The sequence below is a fragment of the Salmo salar genome, chromosome ssa12, assembly GCF_905237065.1.
Source record: "Salmo salar chromosome ssa12, Ssal_v3.1, whole genome shotgun sequence".
NCBI classification, from domain to species: Eukaryota; Metazoa; Chordata; class Actinopteri; order Salmoniformes; family Salmonidae; genus Salmo; species Salmo salar.
In genome coordinates, this window is record NC_059453.1 from 9,849,141 (window position 1) to 9,868,905 (window position 19,765).

At 42.6% G+C, this 19,765-nt stretch overlaps 2 protein-coding genes across 3 annotated transcripts in view; both read left to right on the top strand.

Annotated features, from left to right (window-relative positions):
* Nucleotides 1–2,220: 2,220 nt before the first annotated feature.
* On the top strand, nt 2,221–8,637 carry LOC106564121 (zinc finger protein 239-like). The gene is made up of 2 exons (XM_014130121.2): nt 2,221–2,721; nt 6,191–8,637. The coding sequence occupies exon 2, from the start codon at nt 6,347–6,349 to the stop codon at nt 7,373–7,375; it is 1,029 nt and encodes a 342-aa protein (XP_013985596.1). The 5' UTR covers nt 2,221–2,721; nt 6,191–6,346; the 3' UTR covers nt 7,376–8,637.
* A 4,903-nt stretch (nt 8,638–13,540) lies between these two features.
* The window catches only part of LOC106564122 (poly(A)-specific ribonuclease PARN), a 28,170-nt gene continuing 21,945 nt past the window's right edge, over nt 13,541–19,765 (top strand). For both annotated transcript variants that reach the window (XM_045690655.1, XM_045690656.1), the window contains exons 1-7: nt 13,541–13,651; nt 13,871–13,948; nt 14,123–14,202; nt 18,289–18,356; nt 18,852–18,933; nt 19,108–19,168; nt 19,391–19,556. In XM_045690655.1, the coding sequence (XP_045546611.1) occupies nt 13,633–13,651; nt 13,871–13,948; nt 14,123–14,202; nt 18,289–18,356; nt 18,852–18,933; nt 19,108–19,168; nt 19,391–19,556 (554 nt within the window). In that variant the 5' untranslated portion in view covers nt 13,541–13,632. The remainder of the gene's footprint in view (nt 13,652–13,870; nt 13,949–14,122; nt 14,203–18,288; nt 18,357–18,851; nt 18,934–19,107; nt 19,169–19,390; nt 19,557–19,765) is intronic.

The following is a 19,765-nucleotide window of genomic DNA, read 5'->3' on the forward strand; positions in this document are numbered from 1 at the left end:
CAGTGCGGTGGCGATTGCATAGTCAGTCTGTGGATCTATTGGGTTGGTAAGCAAATTGAAGTGGGTCTAGGGTGGCAGGTAGGGTGGAGGTGATATAATCCTTGACTAGTCTCTCAAAGCACTTCATGATGACAGAGGTGAGTACTAATGGGCGATAGTCATTCAGTTCAATTACCTTTGCTTTCTTAGGTACAGGGACAATGGTGGCCATCTTGAAGCATGTGGGGACAACAGACTGGGATAGGGAGAGATCGAATATATCTGTGAACACACCAGCCAGCTGGTCTGCGCATGCTCTGAGGACGCGGCTAGGGATACCATCTGGGCTGGCAGCCTTGCGAGGGTTAACATGCTTAAATGTCTTACACACGTCGGCCACGGAGAAGGAGAACCCACAGTCCTTGATAGCGTGCCGGGTCGGTGGCACTGTATTATCCTCAAAGTGAGCGAAGAAGGTGTTCAGCCAATGTTGTTATAGAGAATTTGGCAGTATGTCAAACACAGGAGATTGATGAGGGGAGAACGGCTCATAATAATGTCCGGAACGGCTTCAGCCATTACCACGAGCCCGTTCTCCCCAATTCAGGTGCCACCAACCTCCTGTGATGTCCAACCAGCCTCAAAACCACAGACCAGTCAAACCAAGCCAGCCCAGGACCTTCACATCCAGCTTCTTCACCTGCTGGATTATCTGAGACCAGCCACCCAGACAGCTGATGAAACTGAGGAGTATTTCTGTCTGTAATGAAGCCCTTTTGTGGGGAAAAACTCATTGATTGGCTGTGCCTGGCTGCAGTGGGTGGGCCTGGATCCCCAGTGGGTGGGCATACACACTCCCAGGCCCACCCATGACTGCACCCATGCCCAGTCATGAGAAATCCAGATTAGGTCCTAATGAATTTATTTCATTTACATGACATTTTAGCTAACACTCTTATCCAAAGGGACTTACAGTAGTGAATGCATACATTTCATTTTTCATTTTTTTCTCCGTAGTGGTCCCCTGTGGGAATCGAACCCACAACCCTGGCATTGCAAACACCATGCTCTACCAACTGAGCCACACGGGACCACCGTGTTGCTCAGTTGATTGATTTTCTTATATGAACTGTAACTCTGTAAAATATTTGAAATTGTTGCATGTTGCTTTTATATTTTTGTTCAGTATATTTCGCCACTGTGTGACTGTTGTCTTTTTGTCATCTCGGCCTTATTGTATATCCCGGTGGAGTATGAATGAATGGGTTATAGAGCAATCAACGCAATTATCACAACATAGGTTGTAATATGACTTTTTTACTGGCCCCAGTGATTTTACCCGCTCACTGCAACTACTTTAAGAGCCGCGAAATGAGCAGCAACGCTCCTCGGGGTGTAAACTCTGTGGATTTGGTAGAAGTGCTCCTGGGTAGAATGGATCCCCTTTTACTGCGACATAACGTACAGGCAGTTATGTACAGTCCAATAAATGATAAGAGTACACACAGAAAAAAAACATTGTTGACCATTTAAATATCAACAATTGTTCGCATTTTCCATTTATTTTCGGCCAAATTATTAATTTACAAAGTATACAGGACATGACTCTTATTCTGAAAGATTCCAAAACTCGTGACATGGAAGTGCTTAGTTATTCCAGAGCTATTAGAGAATGAGGACATAGGAATCTCAGCTGGAAATAAATGTCGACCAATATGCAGTGGTGTAAAGTACTTAAGTCGTTTTTTGGGGTATCTGTACTTTACATTACTATTTATATTTTTGACAACTTGCATTTTCACTCCACTACATTCCTAAAGAAAATCATGTACTTTTTACTCCATACATTTTCCCTGACACCCAATTACATTTTGAATGCTTAGCAGTTCAGGAAAATTGCCCAATGTATGCACTTATCAAGAGAAAGTCCCTGGTCATCCCTTCTGCCTCTGATCTGGCAGACTCACTAAACACAAATGCATCTTTTGTAAATTATGTCTGAGTGTTGGAGTGTGCCCCTGGCTATCCATACATTTTAAAAACAAGAAAATTGTGCTCTCTGGTTTGCTTAATATAATGAATTTGAAATGATTTATACTTTTACTTTTTATACTTAAGTATATATAAAACCAAATACTTTTAGACTTTTATTCAAGTAGTATTTTATTTTGGTTGGGTGACTTCTACTTTTCTATTCAGGTATTTTAACTTTTACTGAAGTATGACAACTGGGTACTTTTTTTGACCTCTGCCATGAACGTCGACCAATGTGCTCACGCTGTCATGCTGCGTCACGTGGTTGTAAAAACGAATCGGCACGCAATTCCTTCTTAAAAGTCAGGGGACGAGACACCTGCCTATTTTCCTCAATAGTACGTAATGTCATGGATTTTAAGCTATACGATATTACAGCGAACAAGTGAATTATCTCACACCCCGATAAAAATGTTGAATGTTGTACTTCTTGTTCACGTAATTCATGCTAATGTTGGGTTTTTGAGCTGGAGCCAGAAGGAGTGAGTGCGTTGTCCAATAATCCCCCAGAATGCACCACGCGGCCCATTGACGAAGCACGGGCAACGTACACAATGGTAGTTAACACAATTACACTGGAGTTTCTCATCTCCATAAAGGTATCTCTGGTTATTCTTGCTCGCTTCACAACGGTGGCAATACCAAAGATGGTGGACGCTTTTCTTCTTTGATTGAAAGCAAGAATGGGACAATTTTGGAATATAGCTGGTCAGTAAAGCATTAGGTATCGGGGTTGTTCAAACGATGTAGTTACCTAGTCGTTAGGGTTGCATAACTTAGTTACTGTTTTGCACCTGCTCTTCAGAATGCTACTTTTTTAGTTGGGTAGCTAGCTGCTCAATAGCGCCTGCTAACTCATTTGAATCTCTGCTCAAACATAGACGATACAGGAATAAAATGACAATTGTTTTCTGTATGGTAAGAACAGGCAGGGGACTCTACATATAATTAATGAGCTGTTGTACCTAATGTTCCTGTTACGTTATTAAGCTAGCTTCCAAAATTCCAAATTGTAACCTTCAAAATAAAAGTCCTTATTGTGGAAACCTTTCAATTTAAATGGTATTAAAGATAACTCATATTGTTCTATTATATTGTTATATTAAGTAAACATGAAATAGTGACGGTAAAATATAGAACATTTAAACATTTGATGGACTTGACAGAAATAGAATGTCACTACATATTTGACCGTATTAGGACGGGATTCGTTTTACTGGGGGAGATCAGGTAAAGTAATTATGCGCTCGAGCACAAAACTCAACTAACCGAATTTTTGTCCTGTGCGAATCTGCCATGTCCAGTCATTTTTCACATGGAGGGAGAATAATAATTCTAGCGGAAAAACCTACATTTATTTTTTTGGCAAACTCCAAGATGCTCTGATAGTACTTATCCTGAGCGAATCGACATCACTGTGTTTTGAAGGGTATTACAGCGTTTAACAGGTGCTGCTTGCAGTTTGGGTAAGAACATGGGAACAAGGCTGTGCAGTGCTAGCTATGTACAGAGCCTACAGATAAGTTCTATTTTTTTTGTCATATATAAACTTTCCTAGCACCTATTTCTCTTTTTAAAAGATTAAGCGCATGATATTGTGCCAATGAATTGATACATGGCCAAATACAACAGTTTTAAATAGATGTCTGCATACAGTTCATGGTTCTTATTGATATTATTTAGATTTTCTCCGATCTTAAAGCAAGTCAATATTATATTAGGCTATCCCATAGACAAGTTGAAATATCTGCACGCCTAGAACAGCCTCCAGGCTTCCATCATAACGGTCAAGTTTGAATGAGGAAAAATACAAATAAATTACAGGGGGCAGTTTGGTAAAAACGGATCCCGTCCGACTTGCCCTTTACACCACGTCTGCCTATTTTTACACAGGTGACCTCACAAAGAGATTCCACTGTTCTGGTGACAGGAAGAAAGATCTGGTGTTCTGAGATAACGCTCACCCTGGAATAACTTGTGTCTTGGCCAGAGACTGGCAAAACAGCACCTCTTGAAGCTTCCCGTGTGGTGCAGCGGTCTAAGACGCTGCATCTCAGTGCTAGAGGTCGTCGCTACAGACACCCTGGTTCTATTCCAGGCTGTATCACAACTGGCCGTGATTGGGACTCCCATAGGGTGGCGCACAATTGGCCCAGCGTCGTCCAGGTTTGACCGGTGTAGGCCGTCATTATAAATAAGAATTTGTTCTTAACTGACTTGCCTGGTTAAATAAAGGTTAAATAAAAATAAAGCTCCCAGTGTGAAGGGAGATATAGGAGTCCTGTGAATACAAAGGAGAGAGACACCTCACATTAGTGACAGCTCCGTTCAATGACCAGTTGTTATAGGTTTTTTTAAACCAAGAAACATTCTACCTCTGCTGAGACAAAATGAGTTCAGAGAAGGAAACGTTGATGGATGAAATTGAAAAGAGTTTATGGAATTTAACTGAGGACAATTTACGTTACATGTGTGAACGTTGTGGAATAGATGGCTCTGAAGTTAAAGGGATGAATCATCGCTTATTACGGCGTAAAGTCATGGAGGAAATGTGGGACAATACGGAGTCAATGATATCAGAGGAGCAGGGAATGTCTTGGTTAGTCCAACTGAAAGACGACATCAGGAGGATACAGGAGGGTAGCAGTGCACTCATGAGGCCCAGCCAATCCGACGATGTACACTGTGACGAAGAATGGAATGAAGAGGGAGGAGCTAGGTTGCCTAGCAACAGACTAGAGGCAAAATCTGATCTAGAGAGGCACACAGCAGAGCAGAGGGAGAGTGGTGTGACTACTTCCCAGTCAGAAAGTGTTTTTCTCAAACCACACTTGTGCACTAAATGTGGAAAGGGATTCCATCAGGCCGGCTGTCTGAAGAGACACCTGAGAACTCATACGGGGGAGAAACCGTTCGTCTGCCCTCGTTGTGGGAGGGCTTGGAGTGATTCTGGAAACTTAAAGAGACACATGAGAAAAACTCTCCCAGGAGAAGAGATGGTTGTTAAGAGGCTCAACACACAGAGGACTGACCCTACAGGAAATAGGGAGGAAATGAATGTGGATTCAATTAAATTGGAGGAGCAGGGAACATCTTGGTCACTCCAGCTGAAAGAGGAGGATGCTTGCGGTGCACCCGTGAGTCCCAGCCAGGCTCATGCTGATGATGTAGACTGCAACGTTGAGGACAGGGATTGGTTGCCTAGCATTGGACTGAAGGCGGAGCCCATGAGTCCCATCCAATCCGACGATGATGCTGCAGACCGCGAAGGAGAATGGAACGAAGCGGGAGGCGCTAGGTTGCCTAGCAATGGACTGGAGGCGGAGTCAGCTCAATAGAGCCACAGTTGCGTGAGTACTTTCCAGTCATTATGTATTTTGTTTCTCAACAGTTTTTCCTTGATTCCCAACCTCCTTTTTATAAATGCATTGGGAGGAGAATAACTGAGGCTCCACCTCTTGGACTTCGTCCTCCAATGCATTTTGAGAAGGAGGCAGAGTAATTGAGGATGAGAGTAATCGAGGAAAGACTCTTGAGACTTCAAAATTCCTTGACAGGTAGGAGAGCGTTTCCCACACTAAGGGTTTTTCTGGATCAAAAATGGGCTTAGGGGGTGGGCGTGGCATGGGGGCGTATCAATGGGCGGGGTCGGCCCATTGGCTCAGTTGAATTTTGGACATCATTTTAGAGGCCCCCATCTTGGCGATGTACAGAATTCTTAGCATTTTTAAGCCAATTTTCTGCAACTCTACAAATTTCTCCATGGAGCTGAGAGAGATTTTTAAACACATTTTTAAAGCAACATTATTTTGCGTTTCTACGTATTCTGCCATGAACCTGAGAGAAGATTTTGCAGTTTGAAGCTAATTTCCTTGAACTCTATGCATTTTGCCATGGTTAATGCTGTGTTATTCTGCTCAAACAAAAACATCTAAATAAATTCTGCTAAATTAATTGTTTTTGGCATTGTTTATTCTCCCTGACTGTCTAGTTTTTATTTTGATGATTGTTAGTTCTCAGATTATATTATTGATAGATGTATCGGTCTGTTATCTTTTCTACATACCTTCTATCTGGTTTTAGTCCTTTACCCTGAAAGTGTTTTTCCAGGACTTCAATGGCAGAAAAATCCCTGCACCCTGATTTTTGATTTCATGTCTATTTTTCTGATTTCCAGGACAAGCCTCTCTGGCTCTCCTCCACCCTCCCAGAGTCCCCGGGTCGTGCCTCTCCCGGTAGCACCTTATTGTGCAGTCTGAAGGGGGTGTCTGTGCGGCTTGTCGACTGCAGGAAGACACCTGGGCAGAGTGGCCTTAAAATACACAAGGCAACAATGACAGGAGAGAAATCCCACAGTTCATCTAATGCTGAAAAACACAAAACCCTCTCAGGAAACAGGCCTCGCTCCCATATCTGTGATCACTGTGGGAAGAATTTTACCACAGCAACCAATCTGAAAAGACACTTACTTTATCTGTCTGGAGAGAAACCATACATGTGCTCTGAATGCGGAAAGAGATTCACACAGGCCGGCAGTCTTAAGACACACCAGAGAACTCATACGGGGGAGAAACCGTACATCTGCCCTCGTTGTGGGAAGGCTTGGAGTGATTATGGAAACTTAAAGAGACACATGAGAAGGCATACTGTTAAACAACACACAGTGAAACCTCACCATTGCTCGGATTGTGGGAAACAATTCATTGTAAAATCAAGCCTAAAACATCACCGGCTAGTTTTTCACACAGAACACCCTCACCGTTGTGGTCAATGTAAGAAGAGTTTCATAACTGCAGAAAGACTGGAATCACACATAAAAACACGACACCCGCCAAGTGATCCTCTGAAGAACCCACACGTGTGCTCTGAATGTGGAAAGGGATTCCATCAGGCCGGCTGTCTGAAGAGACACCTGAGAACTCATACGGGGGAGAAACCGTTCGTTTGCACTCGTTGTGGGAGGGCTTGGAGTGATTCTGGAAACTTAAAGAGACACATGAGAAAAACTCACCCAGGAGAAGAGATGGTTAAGAGGCTTGACACTCAGAGGAGTGACCCTACAGGAAGTAGGGAGGAAATTAATGTGGATTCAATTAAATTGGAGGAGCAGGGAATGTCTCGGTCACTCCAGCTGAAAGAGGACATCAGAAGGATACTGGTGGATGCTAGCGGTGCACCAATGAGTCCCAACCGAGCCGATGATTATTCTGAAGACTGTGACGAGGGACGAACTAGGTTGCCTAGCAACAGACTGGAGGCGAAATCTGATCTAGAGAGGCACACACCAGACCAGAGGGAGAGTGATGTGACTACTTCCCAGTCAGAAAGTGTTTTTCTCAAACCACACTTGTGCACTAAATGAGGTAAGGGATTCAAAAAGGCCGGCTGTCTGAAGAGACACCTGAGAACTCATACGGGGGAGAAACCGTTCGTCTGCCCTCGTTGTGGGAGGGCTTGGAGTGATTCTGGAAACTTAAAGAGACACGAGAAAAACTCACCCAGGAGAAGAGATGGTTGTTAAGAGGCTCAACACACAGAGGACTGACCCTACAGGAAGTAGGGAGGAAATGAATGTGGATTCAATTAAATTGGAGGAGCAGGGAACATCTTGGTCACTCCAGCTGAAAGAGGAGGATGCTTGCGGTGCACCCGTGAGTCCCAGCCAGGCTCATGCTGATGATGTAGACTGCAACGTTGAGGACAGGGATTGGTTGCCTAGCATCGGACTGAAGGCGGAGCCCATGAGTCCCATCCAATCCGATGATGACTCTGCAGACCGCGAAGAAGAATGGAACGAAGCGGGAGGTGCCCTTCGTTGTGGGAAGGCTTGGAGTTATTAAAGAGACACATGAAAAGAGCTCACCCACCACACAATCAGCATGTCCCTTATCCCTACCCACCACACAATCGGCATGTCCCTTATCCCTACCCACATCAGACTCCATTGTAACTTGGTTTACACCTGTCCAATCCCTTATAGATGTGTTTACTACTTCAAGGAAACAAGATGGGAAGGATGTGATTTTTAGGGGTGGTATATTTGATGTTGTAATTGTTTTTAATGGAGACAGGTTAGAAGTAGAGGGGGAGACAGATGAGCAGGGAAGACAGTGAAGAGTAGATGCAGGGATTGAACTTTGGTCTCCAGTGGGGAGGCTGAGGCATACATAGAGCATCCAGCTGTGTTACCACAAGACTACAGGCTATGTACAGAAGGAAGCATTTCTAAAGTATTGGAACACTGCCCTAGACTCAGCCTGTCCCAAATATCACCTTATGCCCTATATAGTGCACTACTTTTGACCCCTGCCCAATGGGGTGCCATTTGGGATTCAGGACTTCCCAAACCCCTACCTACCACGTGCCCTTGCTCGGCCCTCACTAGGGCTGTGGCGGTCATGACATTTTGTCAGCAGGTGATTGTCAAGCAAATAACTGCCAAGTAAATAACTGCCGGTCTCATTTTGACCGTTTAATTATCATAAACATGTTTAGAATCTCCTGGCTTCCACATTTAACCTACAAGCCACTGATCAAATCAAATCAAATGTATTTATATAGCCCTTCGTACATCAGCTGATATCTCAGAGTGCTGTACAGAAACCCAGCCTAAAACCCCAAACAGCAAGCAATGCATGTGAAAGAAGCACGGTGGCTAGGAAAAACTCCCTAGGAAAAACTCCCTAGAAAGGCCAAAAACCTAGGAAGAAACCTAGAGAGGAACCAGGCTATGAGGGGTGGCCAGTCCTCTTCTGGCTGTGCAGGGTGGATATTATAACAGAACATGGTCAAGATGTTAATGTTCATAAATGACCAGCATGGTCAAATAATAATAATCATAGTAGTTGTCGAGGGTGCAACAAGCACGTCCGGTGAACAGGTCAGGGTTCCATAGCCGCAGGCAGAACAGTTGAAACTGGAGCAGCAGCACGGCCGGGTGGACTGGGGACAGCAAGGAGTCATCATACCAGGTAGTCCTGAGGCATGGTCCTAGGGCTCAGGTCCTCCGAGAGAAAGACAGAAAGAGAGAATTAGAGAGAGCATATTTAAATTCACACAGGACACCGGATAAGACAAGAGAAATACTCCAGATGTAACAGACTGACCCTAGCCCCCCGACACATAAACTACTGCAGCATAAATACTGGAGGCTGAGACAGGAGGGATCAGAAGACACTGTGGCCCCATCCGATGATACCCCCAGACAGGGCCAAACAGGCAGGATATAACCCCACCCACTTTGCCAAAGCACAGCCCCTACACCACTAGAGGGATGTCTCCAACCACCAACTTACCATCCTAAGACAAGGCCGAGTATAGCCCACAACGATCTCCGCCATGGCACAACCCAAGGGGGGGCGCCAACCCAGACAGGAAGACCACGTCAGTGACTCAACCCACTCAAGTGATGCACCCCTCCCATGGATGCAGACCTTTGGGCTCCCTAGTGGTGCAGCGGTCTAAGGCACTGCATCTCAGTGCTACAGGCGTCACTACAGACCCTGGTTCGATTCCAGGCTGTATCACAACTGGCCTTGATTGGGAGTCCCATAGGGCGGCGCACAATTGGCCCAGCGTAGTCCGGGTTAGGGTTTGGCTGGGATAGGCCGTCATTGTAAATAAGAATTTGTTCTTAACTGACTTGCCTAGTTAAATAAATAAAAAAAATTAACAAAAGTATAAACATTGAATTTAATATATCACAATTGAACATAGCTTAATAAAATAGAAAGGATATTTTCCCCAAACGATTTCAAAGGAAGTGCACACAATTCTGTGTTGAGCGGTTAACAAAGAAACTGGTCCTCCTATATGCTTCGTTCAGAGTTATTTATTCGACTTTTGTTGTGATACGAACGTTGAGATATGTTCTTATTCTTAAAATATTATAAGGGTGCATGATGGGACTCTGATGATTTGAAAAAAAGTCGCAAGCTGAACACACTTCATCAGTCTCTCATTCACAATTTGACAAGCACTTGACAATATTCTCACCAGGCCTCGAATTTCCCGGTAGCATCCCCCTTGTGTGGCTGTAATGCCCCATAAAAAAATCTGTGCCTTTTGCGGCCAATGTGAGTGTTATAATAATAATAATTTCTCTCACTCACATGGCTCCTTCAGATGTAGTCAATGCCCGTCACGTTATCGGGTCCATCTCAAAGTCATTTCAGCTAAGAAGTAGGCTAAAAGTGAATGAAGACAGACGCATCGGGGGCGTAACTGCGCGCGTCCAATTCCGAGGCGCATATTGATAATGTTAGAACTGTCCACATCTTACTTTTCGTCAGCCAATCAGATGAGTCGGTCTAACCAACACCAACAGCACTAGCTTATGCCAATGTACTATCCCCCCCATAGTGCAAAAGTTGACCTATGCTATTGGTCAACCGTTCTTCTTCTGTGCAAGAAATAAATATGCCAAACATACTCTAGGACAGTTTGTGGGATGCGATAGATCCCAAATGAATACAGCAACTCACATCCAAACATTTTTTTTTAAAGCAATGAGGCTGGTGCAACAGATAGAACGTTTAGCTTAAACTGTTGATAAACTATTAGGCTATTCCTATTAGTCTATTTCTTCATATTAGAACTGTATCAATGCGCACATGGTGGTTGGCTATTAGTGCGAATGTCCCAAAATGCAATCAATTAGCAGTAAAACACTGTTCCTGAAAGTGAGGGCAAATGCGATTTGTGCATTTAATGGTTTATTATAAAGGTGTATTTATGGTGAAAATGATCTTCCCCAAACTTGAAACTCACGCACAGCTTATGTATGCCAGTTAGGCTCTACACCGGTTATAAAGCGGATTAATGGTGATTATTTTATTTTTTATTTAACTAGGCAAGTCAGTTAAGAACACATTTTTATTTTCAATGACGGCCTAGGAACAGTGGGTTAACTGTCTTGTTCAGGGGCAGAATGACAGATTTTTACCTTGTCAGCTCGGGGATTTGATCTTGCAACCTTACGGTTACTGGCCCAACGCTCTAACCACTAGGCTACCTGCGCTTCCTGTGCTTCATTGTAAGGAGTTATTTGGTGACTTTAGTTGTGATAAAAACATATAGGCCTATGTGCTGGGCTACATACGGTGTGTGACTATGATTTGAAAAAGTCGCAAAAAAACACGAGTTATTCCTTACCTTACTGCACAAGCTGGGCATCATTCACAAGTGATAATACATAATCCACAAGTGATAGGCTAATATTGTCACCCATCAGACTATTCTTAATATAATGTTGTCTTTACATATACTAAATAATATATGTGTGAAATTAGTTTTGATTTAGAATGGACTATTATCATGCACCTGAATCGAATCAGGGGTGTATGGGGAAAAATGTGTCAACTATGCACTTAAATAGCTAAATGCTTTTCCTGTGGTCCATTTTCATGCCAGCCAGGTAGGCTATACTCCTGTTGTAAAGAGAAGTGCTTAATATTAGGAAAGTTTATAAATATAATAGGCCTAGCCTATAGAAAGCTGATGGGATCCTCCTCTTTTTAATAGTCCATCAAAACGGTTTTCTCACTCAATTACATAACCTATAGAAATGTTGACCAACATGAGCTTATGGACTCTGAAGTGTTTTGATTAGATTTGACATTACATTTGCATTAATGTCAGAGTGATTTAAAGGGACAATACAGTGCTGAGTACCAGGCAGTTAGTTTGGTAGGCTACTAATGACCAGCAGTAGCATCAGAGAAGCCTAATTACCGTCGTGGAATTTGACTGCCGTCATGGCTTGTGACTGCCGATCTGGTGGTAATACCGTCACCTTGACAACCCCTCCATGTTGGCAGATCTAGGGACAAGATGACTGAGTTTACCAAAGACAAACGGCTGAATGAAGAACTCTATACAGCTGACTTTCTATCATTGGACCATTGGAGAAGGGCCCAATCCCAAATTGACATCTAGACCCTATGCACTTGTGGAGATGTAAGATAATCTAATTGGTTGTAAGCAATATGGTATTACTTCCACCTAGCCTATCGTTGTGTGGTAGAGCTATTACCATATTGCTTACACTTGACAAAACCTCTCCGATCTCCACAAGTGCATAGGGTCTAGGGGGCATTTAGGATTGGGCCCATTGGGTCCATGTGTCTTGATCTCTGGTTTTAAAAGACTTGTCAGCAGTCTTACCACCATGACTAGTTCATAATAAATTCAAAGTGCCATGCTGTTGTATCCTGTATGTATAACTTGGAATATAATTATATTTTGTAAATTTGTCTCAAACTGAAATAATGCTGCTCGGCTCCCTGTTCAAGTTGAGTTCACATTTTAGCCCGGTAGTTTTTGTATTTACTGTTGATGTTTAGATACTTTTGTATATGTAGTGTATGTGAACACCCTTTCAAATTTGTGGATTTGGCTATTTCAGCCACACCCGTTGCTGACAGGTTTATACAATTGAGCACACAGCCATGCATTCTCCATAGACAAACATTGGTAGTAAAATGGCCTAACTGAAGAGCTCAGTGACTTTCAACGCAGCATCGTCATAGGATTCCACTTTTCTAACAAGTCAGTTCATCAAACTTCTGCCTTGCTAGAGCTCCCCCGGTCAACTGTAAGTGCTGTTATTGTGAAGTGGAAACATCCCGGAGCAATGACGTCTCAGCCGCGAAGTGGTAGGACCACAACAAGTTCACAGAACAGGACCGGCGAGTGCTGAAACACGCAGCACGTAAAAATCAACTCCATATTGATGCCCAACATTTTGGAATGAGATGTTCAACGAGCATGTGTCCACATAATTTTGGTCATGTAGTGTATGTTGTCCATTTCAAGGAATGTTTTCAATTTATTGCTGAACACCAACTAGAGTTAATAAAAATGGTGACAGCAAAGTGTTGTTGGAGTATATCTTTATGAGTAAGAAGGATTATGCATAACCAAGGGTCCTAGTATAACCAAGGGTCCTAGCATAACCAAGGGCCCTAGCATAACCAAGGGTCCTAGCATAACCAAGGGTCCTAGCATAACCTAGGGTCCTAGTATAACCAAGGGTTCAAGCGTCACAGGTAAAGTCCATGTATGTAGTGTTACATCAACATTTTGTGAGGACAGAAATTTAAGAAATTCTTAGATTTGTAATTATTTGTTAATTGATCAATAATGACAATAAAGGTGTAATTCTATCTTAAGTTAGATAACAATAGGCATATGTGTAATTTTTACATAAACACACATTAATCCCGATAAGATTGCTATACTACCATTATTTGTCACCTATCTAAAAAATGGGGATCTTCATTTCAGTCCGTCTTTCATGGCAGAGTTTTGTGCTTTTGCATTGGGTGACTGTTGATGGCGTGAAAAGACAAATTAAAATTGCTATTCAAAATGGGGGGGGACACTCGTTATAACGTGTTCATTTATGCTCACCGCACGACTAATAAATCCAAACTGTACATTCGAGCTAGAAAGCGCGTAATCGTGATTCGTGCATCATACGGCTTTTATTTTGTCGTAGACATATTTTGATTGACGCCGTGTCAAAAACGTCACTACGCCGGAAGTGTTGGAAAAGATTAAAATCCTCTTGAGTGACAGCGGCGGTTTGGTACATTGTATTTTTGTCTTTCTGTAGGGATGGAGGTGACACGAACAAGTAATTCATCTCTTTATGCACCCTTATAGATAATATACACCAAGATTATATTCCTATGCTATTAGATACACAACGTTAGCTGTCGTTTCTCACCGCACAATCATGATTCCGTTCATGTCCGCGAGGTTGTGAATGCTAACCCGCTAACTAGCATTAATGGCTAGCTTGCGTGTTGAGTAAACCACCAACGCATGTTGGCTGATTGTTTTTGTATTACAGATTTCAAAGACAGTTTAAACACTGTGTACAGCGCTATAGAGGAAGCAGACTTTCTCGCAATCGATGGGGAATTTTCAGGTAAGCCATTGTTAGCTAGCTATTAAACTGGCAAACGTTTATAGTTATATCTTAGTTAGCTCGCTGGCCAACCAGTTTCCGTGGCTGCTACAAGCCACACGCGCAGTCGGTTTTGAACTCTGACAGCTATAATTTTCTAGTTAATACAATAGGAAATACACTTTTCGGTTTCAGGTATTAGCGATGGGCCCAACGTCAGCGCACTGACTAACGGGTTGGACACGCCAGAGGAGCGCTACATGAAGCTAAAAAAGGTAAGTCAAGAGAGGCATGTTTTTAGAGTTGGGGTCAATGCGGTTTCTGCATTATGCTGCATTTACTTGTAACTACAACATTTTATGGCAGCCATGTTGGTTCCCCGTTAGTTTAACATGGGGAATATTTAACAATGCTATGTAACGGAATGTCTAGAACTACAACGATATTCAAAACACTAACAGATTGCCTAACACTAAATGACTCTGGTTATAACTGTCGGTCAGGTACTGAGTGAATAGGTACAGTTGAAGTCGGAAGTTTACATACACCTTAGCCAAAGATATCTCAACTCAGTTTTTTCACAATTCCTGGCATTTAATCCTAGTAAAAAGTCCCTGTCTTAGGTCAGTTAAGATCACCACTTTATTTTAAGAATGTTAAATGTCAGAATAATAGTAGTGATTTATTTCAGCTTTTATTTCTTTCATCACATTCCCAGTGGGTCAGAAGTTTACGTACACTCAATTAGTATTTGATAGTGTTTAAATTGTTTAACTTGGGTCAAACGTTTCACGTAGCCTTCCACAAGCTAACAACAATAAGTTGGGTGAATTTTGACCCACTCCTCTTGACAGAGCTGGTGTAACTGAGTCAGGTTTGTAGTCCTCCTTGCTCGCACATGCTTTTTCAGTTCTGCCCACAAATTTTCTATAGGGTTGAGGTCAGGGCTTTGTGATAGCCACTCCAATACCTTAACTTTGTTGTCCTTAAGCCATTTTGCCACAACTTTGGAAGTATGCTTGGGGTCATTGTCCATTTGGAAGACCCATTTGCGACCAAGCTTTAACTTCCTGACTGATGTCTTGAGATGTTGCTTCAATATATCCACATAGTTTTCTTTCCTCATGATGCCATCTATTTTGTGAAGTGCACCAGTCCCTCCTGCAGCAAAGCACCGCCACAACATGATGCTGCCACCCCCGTGCTTCACTGTTGGGATGGTGTTCTTCGGCTTGCAAGCCTCCCCCTTTTTCCTCCAAACATAACGATGGTTATTATGGCCAAACAGTTCTATTTTAGTTTCATCAGACCAGAGGACATTTCTCCAAAAAGTACTATCTTTGTCCCCGTGTGCAGTTGCAAACCGTAGTCTGGCTTTTTTATGGCGGTTTTGGAGCAGTGGCTTCTTCCTTGCTGAGCGGCCTTTCAGGTTATGTCGATATAGGACTCGTTTTACCGTGGATATAGATTTTTGTACTTGTTTCCTCCAGCATCTTAACAAGGTCCTTTGCTGTTGTTCTGGGATTGATTTGCACTTTTCGCACAAAAGTACATTCATCTCTAGGAGACAGAATGCGTCTCCTTCCTGAGCGTTATGACGGCTGCGTGGTCCCATGGGGTTTATGCTGGCATTCTATTGTTTGTACAGATGAACGTGGTACCTTCATGCATTTGGTAATTGCTCCCAAGGATGAACCAGACTTGTGGAAGTCTACTTTTTTTTTTCTGAAGTCTTGGCTGATTTCTTTTGATTTTTCCCATGATGTCAAGCAAAGAGGCACTGAGTTTGAATGTAGGCCTTGAAATACATCCACAGGTACACCTTCAATTGACTCAAATGATGCCAATTAGCCTATCAGAAGCTTCTAAAGCCATGACATCATTTTCTGGGATTCTCCAAGCTGTTTAAAGGCACAGTCAACTTAGTGTATGTAAACTTCTGACCCACTGTAATTATAATGATAAGTGAAATAATCTTTCTGTAAACAATTCTTGGAAAAATGACTTGTGTCATGCACAAAGTAAATGTCCTAACCGTAAACTTCTGACTAGAGGTCGGCCGATTATGATTTTTCAACGCCGATACCGATTATTGGAGGACCAAAAAAAGACGATTTCTATTAATTTAATTATAATTTTTTTACTTGTATTCATTTTATTTTTTTTGAATTTATTTGTTAGAATGACAATTACAACAATACTGAATGAACACTGATTTTAACTTAATATAATACATCAATAAAATCAATTTGGCCTCAAATAAATAATGAAACATGTTCAATTTGGTTTAAATAATGCAAAAACAAAGTGTTGGAGAAGAAAGTAAAAGTGCAATATGTGCCATGTAAAAAAGCTAACGTTTAAGTTCCTTGCTCAGAACATGAGAACATATGAAAGCTGGTGGTTCCTTTTAACATGAGTCTTCAATATTCCCAGTTAAGAAGTTTTAGGTTGTAGTTATTGTAGGAATTATAGGACTATTTCTCGCTATACGATTTGTATTTCATATACCTTTTGACTGTTGGATGTTCTTATAGGCACGTTAGTATTGCCAGTGTAACCGTATAGCTTCCGTCCCTCTCCTCGCTCCTACCTGGGCTCGAACGAGGAACACATCGACAACAGCCACCCTCGAAGCAGCGTTACCCATGCAGAGGAAGGGGAACAACTACTCCAAGTCTCAGTGCGAGTGACGTTTGAAACGCTATTAGCGCGCACCCCGCTAACTAGCTAGCCATTTCACATCGGTTACACCAGCCTAATCTCGGGAGTTGATAGGCTTGAAGTCATAAACAGCACAATGCTTGAACCATTGCGACGAGCTGCTGGCAAACGCACGAAAGTGCTGTTTGAATGAAGGCTTACGAGCCTGCTGCTGCCTACCATCGCTCAGACTGCTCTATCAAATATCAAATCATAGACTTAATTATAACATAACACACCAAAATACGAGCCTTTGGTCATTAATATGGTCGAATCCGGAAACTATCATTTTGAAAACAAAACGTTTATTCTTTCAGTGAAATACGGAACCGTTCCGTATTTTATCTAACGGATGGCATCCCTAAGTGTAAATATTGCTGTTACATTGTACAACCTTCAATGTTATGTCCTAATTAATTAGGGCCTTTGTTAGGAATAAATGGACTTCACACAGTTCGCAACGAGCCAGGCGGCCCAAACTGCTGCATATACCCTGACTGCTTGCACGGAACGCAAGAGAAGTGACACAATTTCCCTAGTAATAAGAAATTCATGTTAGCAGGCAATATTAACTAAATATGCAGGTTTAGAAATATATACTTGTATATTGATTTTAAAGAAAGGCATTGATGTTTATGGTTAGGTACATTGGTGCAATGACGGGGCTTTTTCGCAAATGCGCTTGTTAAATCATCACCCGTTTGTCGAAGTAGGCTGTGATTCAATGATAAATTAACAGGCACCGCATCGATTATATGCAACGCAGGACACGTTAGGTAAACTAGTAATATCATCAACCATGTGTAGTTAACTAGTGATTATGTGAAGATTGTTTTTTTAATATAAGTTTAATGCTAGCTAGCAACTTACCTTGACTTCTTGCTGCCCTCGTGTAACAGGTAGTCAGCCTGCCACGCAGGCTCCTCGTGGAGTGCAAAGTAAGGCAGGTGGTTAGAGCGTTGGACTAGGAATGGGAAGGTTGCAAAAACGAATCCCGGAGCTGACAAGGTAAAAATCTGTCGTTCTGCCCCTGAACAAGGCAGTTAACCCACCATTCCTAGGCCGTCATTGAAAATAAGAATGTGTTCTTAACTGACTTGCCTAGTTAAATAAAGGTGTATACATTTTTTTTTTTTTTAAACGGCAAATCTGTGTCCAAAAATACCGATTACGGTTTGTTATGAAAACTTGAAATCGGCCCTAATTAATTGGCCATTCCGATTAATCGCTCGACCTCTACTTCTGACCCACTAAAATTGTGATACAGTGAATTATAAGTGAAATCTGTCTGTAAACAAAATTACTTGTGTCATGCAAAAAGTAGATGTCTTAACTGACTTGCTAAATCTATAGTTTGTTAATTAACAAGAAATTTGTGGAGTGGTTGAATAATGAGTTTTAATGACTCCAACCTAAGTGTATGTAAACTTCTGACTGTATATAACTAAAACTAATAATATAGCGAGGTAGCTCGCTTAACTTTTTACTTCATGGCTGAATTTGATCATGGTTTTTGGGTGTTTTTGATTCCTGGAGTCTATGTATGGCCCCACGTGGGCCACAACAAGGCCACCTGCTATCGGTTCTGCTTTAAATGTACACGTTTGACTCTCTCTCCACTCCTCTGGCTCTCCACCCCCCCCCTCTCTCTTATCCAGCATTCTATGGATTTCTTGCTGTTTCAGTTTGGACTGTGCACGTTCACATATGACCAGGCAGAGTCCAAGTGAGTGGGACTTTTTCTCTCTTAGGTTTAACCTTCCTTCCTCCACCACAATTGTTATAGTCCTGGGCCACACACGCAGTCGCTTTTGAACTGAGTGACATTTGAGTAACATGAAGCTTCTCAGAGTAGGAGTGCTGATTTCGGGTCAGTTTTTAGCCTTTCAGCTCATTCTGAATGAGATTCCATATGGACCTGATCCTATATCGGCCATCTTACTTAGATAAGCTTGACACATAGGACCCCTGACCTGACTCCAGATCAGTTAGTGATTTAGCCAACTCTTCTCTGCTGTGTTGTTACACTGTCACAACTAACGGGTTGTCTGAAATACAGATCTGGGACCAGTCTGCCACAGAATGAAATAGAAGGCTGATTTAGTGTTAAATAGAAGTCTAAGTCAGCTATATTGAATGATGTGATCTCTATGCAGGCTATAGGAATGTTTAACCTACCTGACCTGCTGTTCTTTCTCTCCCGGTGTTTTTGTCCCCACAGCTACGTCATAAAGACTTTTAATTTTTATATATTCCCAAAGCCATTCAACAGAACCTCACCAGACACCAAGTTCATCTGCCAGGTTAGAAAACCATGGTCTGTTTTATTTAATCCGGGTGGTACAAGCATTTCTTATTGGACAGGTTTAGGTAGTCACTCTCCGTTTCAGCCCTTTTGCTTCCCTTTCATTCCTGGAGAGAAGCACCCATGTTGCCCCTGGCGGTGCTTCGTTAAATATGATTGTTTGTTATTTCAGAGTTCCAGCATAGACTTCCTGGCCAGTCAGGGTTTTGACTTCAACAAAGTGTTCCGTCACGGTAGGTGGCATTCTGTTTGGTTGCCGTAGAAATCCGAACTTGGACAATAAAGATGATCGATTGATTTTATTGATTGAAGCTACTCTAGCTAACTCCTCCCCTGTTCTGGTTGCTCTAGATATTCCAACTGGGACAATAAAGATGACTAAGTGATTGATTTAAGCTAACCTAGCTAACCAAAACGCCGCCATCTAACCCCGCCTCCTTTTGTGGTTGCCGTAGGGATCCCGTACCTGAACCAGGAAGAGGAAGTGCAGCTGCGGGAGCAGTATGAGGAGAGGCGGAGTCAGAGTAACGGATCAGGAAACCCCTCCTACATCTCCCCCAACTCAAACAAAGGCCCCGGCAGCATCCCCGAGGAGCACAGGGAGTACATCGGACGAGTGGTGTAAGTTTAAACCTCACTCCCATTTCTAGTTACAACTTTAGATTGTAGTTGCATGTGGTAACGGAGTGGTGAGAGTTGACAGCCTGGTCCCAAATCTGTCCCTAGCCACCTGCTGACACCATTTCCTCCAGCCGCCGCTAGCCTCTTTCCCTCACTAGCCACCTGCTGACACCATTTCCTCCAGCCACCCCTAGCCCCTTTCCCTGCCG

Bases quoted from the DNA above. Each gene is read 5' to 3' on its own strand.
- LOC106564121 (XM_014130121.2), top strand. From the start codon at position 6,347: ATGACAGGAGAGAAATCCCACAGTTCATCTAATGCTGAAAAACACAAA.